A 9,466-nucleotide genomic window follows, 5' to 3' on the forward strand; every position below is an offset into this window, starting at 1 on the left:
GCATTTGATAGAGTCAACTGGCTCTACATCAGATTGCTTCTGACACACCTCGGCTTTCCATACCACTTCACTAAATGGGTCATGAGCTGTATCACGAATGTGCCTTATCGTGTTCTACTCAACGGGGAAGCCACTCCGTTCTTCACATCGGAAAGAGGGCTCAGGTAGGGCTGCCCTCTTTCCCCTCTCCTCTCCCTTCTAGTCATGGAAGGGCTAAGCAGGCTTATCATTACCTCCAGGGATAGGAATCTGCTTACTGGAATTAATATATCGGAAAATTTTTTCCTCTCGCATCTACTGTTTGTGGATGATCTCCTCATATTCCTAAATGGAGGCATAGGAGATGTCACTGCCCTCCACAATAATTTTCTCCGATTTCAGCAAGCAACGGGGATGATGGTAAACGATAGTAAATCCACTATCACTACGGTTGGTTGCTCTAGACATGAAGTTGCTTATGCCACACATCGGTTCCCCTTCTCCTCATTGACCCTAGCTGACAGTATCAAATACTTGGGGTACAGACTAAAACCTCTTGGCTACAAGATTGCTGACTGGACTTGGCTGATAGCCAAGGTGGAAAAAAGACTACAGATATTGTATCACAAATTCCTCTCTCGAGCGTGTCGGCTGATTCTCATTAAAGCAGTCATAGAAGCTACGCCTGTCTACTGGTTGACCCTTGCTTGGATACCACGTGGCGTACTCAACAGAATTCAGAGTATATGCTCTAGATTTCTATGGAAAGGATAGCACACTGGGAAGATATCTGCATGGGTGAAATGGGACACTATTGCTAGGCCAAAACGTTGGGGAGGCTGGGGCATCAAAAGGCTTGATCTCTTTGCTAATGCTCTAGCTGCAAAACTCGGATGGTAGCTACTGACCTCCGACAGCGTTTGGTCTCGGGTCGCCCAAGCAAAATACATCAGACCTGCTCATCTCATGGACTGGTTCCGACAGCACCAAGAGCCTGGGCATAACATATCCAATATTTGGAAGGCATTGCTGCGCTCTCTCCCACTTTTGAGGGAGGGTATTACCTGGCGCATCAAGAGTGGGCAAAGCATTAGAATTGGGAAGGACCCATGGGTCGGGTGTGGTAATATACACAGACTTTCGGAGGGCCTCATTGGACATCTACACAGCAGAGGCATCACACATATCAATCAAATTGGTGACGGTGAAAACTCAAATTTCCTACAACAGGCTTGGCTTTCATCCGAGACTCTGGGTATACCTGAGCAATGGCAGGACGAATGGGGTAACTTCACCGACGCTCTCACCCAGGCTCTCATTACAAATGGATCGGACGAGCTCATTTGGGCCATTTCTAAACATGGATTGTACTCTCCCAAAATGGGGTACCTGAAATTAATGGAGCCACATATGCCCCCGAATATACTCCCTCTCTGGAAAAATTATGGAAGCTTCAAGCTGCCCCCCACTACCGATTATTAATGTGGAACATCATATTTGATAAAGTCCCCACCGGAAAAAATCTCTTGAAAAGATCTTTCCACGGGCCATACAGATGTCACCTCTGCTGTAACGACGAGGAGAGCACGGATCACCTCTTCTTACATTGTTTAGTCACTAGAGAGTTCTGGCACAGAATAACATCATATTATACCTCCCTTACTGAGTGGCATGGTGCAAACATCCAGGAGGCTTGGAGCTATTGGATTCGAGAACACTCAGGGAAGACCATTAACATGCCGCTCTTGGTATGCAGAGCTATTTGGATAGCTCGAAATCATATCATCTTCAACAATAAAGCTCCCCACTGGCCTACAATACTAAATCATACTATAGCAGACTACAATCTAATACCTGAAACAGTCTCCAACCCCCCACCCCGCACTATTAATCCCATTGCTATTGATAAGTCAAAGCCCTGGGCCTTCTTCGATGGATCCGCACAGGATGCGGGCTGTGGTGGTGGAGCTGTATTATACATCAATGAATCACACTGCTACAAGATCCAGATCAAACTTGAAAATGGCACAAACAATTTTGCCGAATTATGCACAGCAAAACACATCATTCATTTTGCACACCAAAAACACTGCAGACACCTGCAACTGTTTGGAGACTCACAGATTGTTTGCAATTGGCTAAATTCTGCATCTCATTGTCATGCATATACTTTGAGACACATACTGGATGAAGCCAAAAGACTGACAACATCTTTTGAATCCTTTGTCTGTCGTCATATATATAGGGAACAGAATACCGAAGCGGACCAACTTTCCAAAGAAGCGGTGCATAGCCAACTAGATCAATGGCTGATCCAGGAGAAGATTGATGGAACCTTCCATCAATACTATCACAGGCCTTTTTTGGACCTCAATAGAACGGTTCATTGACCCGCCCAAAAACAATCACAGCTAATTTTGGCAAATTTTGATACATGGACTTATATTGTATATTTCTATTTTCTGTAACGGCCTATATTAGTGCTCTTAGAACATAGCATTATTTTTGTAAAACACTATGGGTGTTATAGACAGCCAACTATATGACTCCCTGCGTGGAGATCCAGTCTCTTTCAGGTTTTTTGTATATACAGACAGGCCATTGGCCTCATATGAATATGCGACCAACATCTACAAAATGTAATTTCCTATTATCAATAGAAATTACGACTTTTTCCTTAAGGGAAAAAAAATGTGGGTCATGTATAAAATATTTCAATATGTGGAGTTAAGTAATATTGTCTTTAAAATTTTGTTGAGATCTATTAATGTTATCCCCTATTTCTATCGCTTCTTCTTCCGTTCTGGTATTATGACTTCTACATTCAACCTTGCCTCACTCTGACAACCATGTTCTCGCAACACATGTGCAGTCACTAAGGGGAGGAGGCCATGGGATTCAAGATAGATCCCAAGGCTTGGGCTCAAGAGGGTGCGACCATTTAGCACTCAAACACCCCCACTATTAATTGAGATGAGATTTTCCACCCTAAGAGTCTCACAACTCATAATCGTCAAGCCTTTTCTAATTCTAATATCCCTCAAGATGTATCCCATTCAATTCCTGACCTTTGATCATAATAGGGGAAGACAAAAAAAATACCTTAACTCTATTACCCCTCATTGCCAGTTCAAAGCCCTCCTGGGCAGAGTTCTAAAGGAGAAATAATAGGAGTTGTTGACGCCTAATCATTAGGGATTAGGAAAACATTGTAAATATTCTAAGTAAGAAAATGAGAAAACGAAGGGACATTGGAATATGAATTCCAAGAGTCTCTCTCTCAATGTATATATCAATAATATTTTCTAATGCAAATATATCATTCACGGAGTTACCAATGCCTAGCCTCATATGGTATAAGAGTTACAAGGTCCCATTTAGTCTTTTCTACTCAGTAACTCCTCTCTCCCTTGATAGAAAATCTATCTTGATTCCCTAATCTATCCTCTACAAACTGTGGAGTGTTAATTCTCTATCAGTGTGTAGGTTGGCTTATCCCTTTGGATTCTCTATGCGACGAACCTTCTTGAGCATCCTTTTGCATAGTTCTATGTTGAAATTCATTGTAGCAGTCTTCAGAAATGTTTGAAGTTGATTTCTCTCTTGAGAAATGCCTTAAATCTCTCGGTCTAGCAGGTTATGGTGTAGAAATGAGTGTAACAACATATGGTGTAGGAACGAGTGTAGCAGAGTATGGTGTAACAACTAGTGTAGCGTTGTGTGGTGCAAATACAATGTTGAATGCTTGAGACCATGTAGTTTTGGAGCTTGCGTTGAAAGGTGCGAATTTAGTGTTGAATGATGCTCTTCATTGTGTGTTGAACTCCTCTCATACCGATTGCATGCATCGGTATTGTATTGTTATGTGCATATGGTTGAACATTAAATTGTGTTGATGGTTTAGTATTGGAAGTCAGTATTGCTACTCTGGGTTGAAGACCATGAACATCTCTGTGGTTATTTAATTTATGGTATGTGCATACGATGAACGTTATGTACTTTGTGAATACTTTATGTTTGGTGCTCTATATGTGTTCGTGCTCTATATATGTGAAGATTCGTATGTGTGTTAAATCTGTTTACATATGTCATGGACTGTGAGTCATTCCATATATTATATATGTGATAGTATTTAATTTGAATGGATTCACCTACATGCATTGAATGGCGAAACCCATTTGTATGTCGAATCATATTTGATTTTATTTTAAATAGATCGTATGCAAAAATTATTACCTCGAGAAGTTGATGTACCAATTTACCCCAATGGGGCCAGCAAAATTTTTGCGCTTCATCTCCTAGGGTTAGGTTTTTAGATGTTTAGGGTTTTCCATTTTTTTTAAATAATAAATAGGCCTAAGAGCATCATTGTAACATAGTTCATAAGACATGTAGCCGCAACATCCTTTCTTATAGATAAGCTACCTTCGCCTAAACTACTTTATTTCCATTCTACATGTAAACAATTTTCAATACTTTGTTATTAATGAATTGAAGTTCTATTTTCGATTTAGCTATGTGCTTTTGTTTATATCTGTGTTTCATTTCATTCCTTCATAAATCGGAATCACTGGTATCAGAGCAATATGCTCTTTCTCAGTTTTTTTATGCATGTCCCCAATGAGTTCGAGGTATAAGGAGTTGGAAGTTGAACTAATTGAACGTTCGCAAGACCATCCCCACCAACATTCACAACCTTTGATAGTTCAAGAAAAGAAAGACATGGGAGCATGAGGTCCTATTAAATAGTTGCCTGAAGAAGCTTTCGGGCAACAAAGGAATGAGATGATGGACAGCTTTGCCCAGATCCTTCAACGGATACCCACCAACGGTCCATTTTCATCAACCAATCACTTCAGAGGTGTCATCCCCTTCAAGGTACAACTGAACATCGATATCCCCATATTCGAAGGTTAGGTAGATTTAAATGTTGTAGATAAATGGTTGAATCTGCTGGAAGATTACTTTTCGATCCATAGTTTCTCCACTAGGGAAACAATTACTTTTGCACTACTTAAGGCCACCTTGCATGTCAAGGACTAGTCAGAAACTTATTTTGATACAAGGGTCGAGTATCCCTCTATGTTTATAGTTTTCCCCCTCTTGGAACTCTTTGCGAGATGTTGTAAAGGAACAATATTGCCCCTCAAGGAGCTGTGAGGACAAGTACATAAAATGGACCACACTTTGCTGCAAAGGAACCAAGATGCACATGAGTTTCAAAATATTATTCATACTCTGTGCACAAAGTTAGGTATAAAATACTCCTAGTGACACATGGTGCTCAATTTCTACGTCTTTATGCAAAAATACATTCATGAATAAATGGTGGACATCTCCTCACTTGGTGTAGCATACCAATATTCTACCAAGGTTGAACAAACATTTAAAAAAAAGAAGCACGACTTTGGATCTGTGAATTAGAACACCCCCAAACCGTAGAACAAAGGATAACTTGGCTAAGGTGGAGTGGCTCAGGAAAACCCATCGAATTTGCAAGAAGAGAATGAAACTACAAAGAAAAATAAATTTATAGGAAAGTGGTGTGAGTTCCACAAGAACCACACTCATAACACTGACAAATGAGTGCCTGCCAGGTAGTCATTAGTGGTCGAGCTGAAAGCTTCACAATTTAATGCATGTTCTGATTCTGAGTTAGAACCTGATATGGGGAACTGTTAGGGTCCTATAGTTTATAAGATCAATTGATGATTATCCGTTGATTTTCATGTCATGAGATGTTGTAAATAATGGTTCATTCTACAAAGTATTTCAAAAAAACAAAATACAAAATGAAAAATGGCTTTTAAAAGAAAATTAGATATATATTCAAAAACAAAATAAAGGATGATGAAAAACCGTTAGAAAAATTGAAATATGCGATGCTTGATCAAATGTCGCATTATATGTTAAATAAATTGAGTTTAATTAGTTAAATCACAAATTTTAATTGTGATTACCTATATTGTTAATAAATTTATTTTGACACGACTATTTTGACGTATGTAATAAACACCGCACTATAATCAATTTCCATGATCGATCCCACCCATATCAATGACTCCTGATTATTTTAGACATCCTTTTCCTTACGACATTTAATCAAGGGGGGGGGGGGGGGGGGGGGGTTCGACAAGTAGATTCTATCAATCCCGCTCTAGCAGCATGCCACCACCTCATCAATTTCAGATCCCCCTTTGCCTAAACCTCTTACAACTCACCGCCCTTCGAAATCTGCCTTCCTCCTTCCCACCTAATATCAAGTACCAAACCCGCTCCCTCCACTCTAATCTGCACGCACCAAGTGTCACATCCCTTTACCTATCATTTAATCATTAAGCAACCATTTCAAATATAATAATTTCCAAATTAATTAAATCACTCTGTTAAGCGAATAACTCTCAACGGTAAATGATCTTTCTCATAAAATAAAGCAAAACCCCATTCAATTTTCCTTTACTCTACTGTTCCACGACGTTGCATGACTAAGCCTGCTATTGTAGCCAATTATCAACCCTAATTGCTTTGATCCAACCAACTCCCGGGTAATTACAGTTTTCCATTTCATTTATTTTCAACATTTCATCTAAAGGTAAATCGAAAGCCACAGTGGAAAACCCTATGCTTCCCTCTGTAATTGACCTAGACCACCAGCCCTTAGTGGATAAACAATATAAAATATCTGAAACCAATTGTGAGTTCAATCTCTATGAACTCCACAATTAGTTAAAACAAAACTATGTTGATCTCAATGATGAATTGAGTTTCTGGGACTCCTTCCTACCCTTAATTAGTTTTGTCGTAAACCTGTCATTTTCCAGAATTTGTCTCATGGTGTCATTTCAGGTACATACCCAGTCAAAGAGAAATTGTAGCCCAGAACAATGACATCTTGTTTAAAATTACCCTTGACTCCATATGTCATATGCTTTAGATCCAAAATTCAACTTCTCTTAAACCCTTTTCAGTAGATTCCCTCATGGAACACTACAAAAACCTCAATTTTCCCCATAGAGCCAACATTTTTGATACATTTTTATGTGACAATGTCCAATTACCAAAAATAAACCCTCCTTATCCATCGTCACTGTTTCCTGAAATGAAAAAACAAGTAATTTCTATAGTTTCTTGTTTATTGGGATATCAAACTGATCAATGGGTGATGAAGCCATTTTAGGTTTTATAGGAGTATTGTCAACAAGAGAAAAGCCTTCAATCATTTTTCTTTACAATGAATTCTTAGCAAAGGTCATCCATGAACAATTCCTCAAGTTTTCTATAGAAGGAGTCTTCAAGCATGCTTCAGTTTTAGTTTCCTTATTCTTATTCCATCAAGCAAATAGATTTCAATTTCCACTACAGAAACTGGATGAACAGGGAAATGCACAGTCGGTGATTCATTAGACTTCCTCCGTAAGGAAGCATACAAATGAATTAAAATTCAATGATTATGTGGAAAAAAATTTTACATAGTTTCTTGCCTACTTAAAAGTGATGTTGAACCTAGAATTGAAACTGAAATTAAGAGAGTTCTACATCACAATGAACAAAAAAATATAGATGTCTTGTACATGTATCAAAATTACGCTGAGATTAGAGTGTATGGATGCAAATTTCCTCCCTATAGGTTGCCTAAATTTGTTCCTATAATAATTTTTGCATTGGATTATATTAGGCAAATCATAAATATGGAAAAGATGCACTTTGTGACAACCAAAAAGAAATCTCAGCTCAAAATCAAAACACAGGTTTGGCCTTTCATTTGCAATGCCAAGAAAAAAACAAAACAAGTAGATCTTCGACTCAAACAAATGAAATTCAAACTCAGTTTCACTTGGTCATATGATCCTTTAGGAATAATCTCGAAGTTGAGAGTAGAGCAAAAAAGTACTCCTTATACTCATACTCCCAAACCTGAAATTGAGAAATATATGAATCAAGATCAATGGCAATGAAATACATTGCAGGATGTAGAAGAATAGATACATTCTACTACGAAATCGCAGACTCCTGTACCACAGGAAAAGAAGGATAAAATACCAATGGAGGATGTTTCCCCTTAATTTTTAGAAATTCAGGGGAAATAATACCAAATATACAAAAAGAGGAAGAAAACCAATCCAGTAGATGAATCTTTGTAGGATAAAATGTACAGTCTACAATAGTCTTGGCAGGTCCTTATACTTCTACTTTCCCTCAAAATGAAGACATTTTCATAGGGTCACCATTATCTTCAGCTTCTTAAGAACCACTTGAAACATCTCAATCAAGAGAACTCGTCCATGATCAAGGGAAACCAAATATATTCGCAAGGTATAACGAAATTAAAAAGAAGAATGAAATTTTGAAAGAAACAACGTATTCTCAGTTCTGGAAGAAAACAACTTCATCACAGCAAAATATTCGCTCTACTTTTGATAATGAGAAAGGAAAAATGTAGACAGATTTCCTTGAAGCTGAAGTTCATTTTCCTAAAATTGCAGAGGAATGCAAAAATTCTATCTTTTCTTTTAACATTGGCCAAATCCATCATATTGATCAGATGGATTTACACAAGAAAACGGGTGAGATGTTATATTGTACCCTGACAAACTCAGCAATGGAAGCATCGAGACTTTAGGCTTCAGTCAACAATATTCAGTCTCAATTAAAATTAGAAAAAATATCTTGTTTAGCTAAAGGAACTAAGATAAAGTCTTTCAAGGTTTTAGTGATTAAACTAGGATATGATCCCAGTAATGTAAAATCTACTGAGGAGATAATTAAGGGAAAAAACATTGACATTGGAACCCCAAAGAAGCGGCTCAAATTTCCATCTACTGAAGATACACAAAAAAAGGGAGTTAGTGAACTAGAAAAGGAAACAGAGTTTATGTTCAAAATTATCATTGAACATAATGGAAAAATTAAAGAAATAGAGATTGAAATAGAAAAAATACTAAAGGAGAAAGAACAATCAACTAAATTAGCAATAATTCCTCTCATAATAATTCCAATTATAGGTACATCAACAAGAGGGGCTTCTACTTCAGCAGCTACTACAACAAAGACACAGTGTATAGATACATTAGGAGAATTAATCAGAGCTATGGAAGACTTGTCTATTAGAGGGAAGGTGATTGAAAATTTGAAAGCTCAACTTAATAATCTCCAAGAGAAAAAAATAAAAATTGATAATGTGTATTTGTCAAAGATTCAAAAAACTCACAGATTAACTCAGAGAATTTAACTTTTAGAGAATGAATCTTCCATGGAACAAACAATTGCAAAAGCAAAGGAAAACATCTGGGTAGATATTAATGAAGTTACGATTGAAATTTGGCCTTCCATTGAAATTAGTTTCAAACAAGAGGAATTGGTGCAGAAATCAAAAGAGTTCATAGAAGATATAAAGGAAAGTTTGGGTCAAAAACCAGGTGAAGCTACTGCCTTAATCAGAATTTTGAATTCAAAGACAAAAGAAGAACTAGAAGAATATGAGATTGCA

At 37.8% G+C, this 9,466-nt stretch overlaps 1 protein-coding gene across 1 annotated transcript; it reads left to right on the forward strand.

Moving 5' to 3' along the window:
* The first annotated feature begins 204 nt into the window (after positions 1 to 204).
* Positions 205 to 1,461, forward strand: LOC149171780 (uncharacterized). The gene is made up of 2 exons (XM_089426073.1): positions 205 to 702; positions 880 to 1,461. Exons 1-2 carry the CDS (start codon positions 205 to 207, stop codon positions 1,459 to 1,461), a joined length of 1,080 nt encoding a protein of 359 aa, XP_089282199.1.
* Positions 1,462 to 9,466: the final 8,005 nt, after the last annotated feature.

This window comes from Pinus tabuliformis, chromosome 4_2 (genome assembly GCF_031772625.1).
Source record: "Pinus tabuliformis cultivar Carrire ecotype Pingquan chromosome 4_2, CPIR1, whole genome shotgun sequence".
NCBI classification, from domain to species: domain Eukaryota; kingdom Viridiplantae; phylum Streptophyta; class Pinopsida; order Pinales; family Pinaceae; genus Pinus; species Pinus tabuliformis.

What these genes read in the sequence shown, in the direction of transcription:
- LOC149171780 (XM_089426073.1), top strand. Translation starts at nt 205, where the DNA reads ATGGAAGGGCTAAGCAGGCTTATCATTACCTCCAGGGATAGGAATCTG. An exon ending in TTGCTTGGATACCACGTGGC is followed by an intron (nt 703 to 879) that starts GTACTCAACAGA and finishes CTCGGATGGTAG; the next exon opens with CTACTGACCTCCGACAGCGT.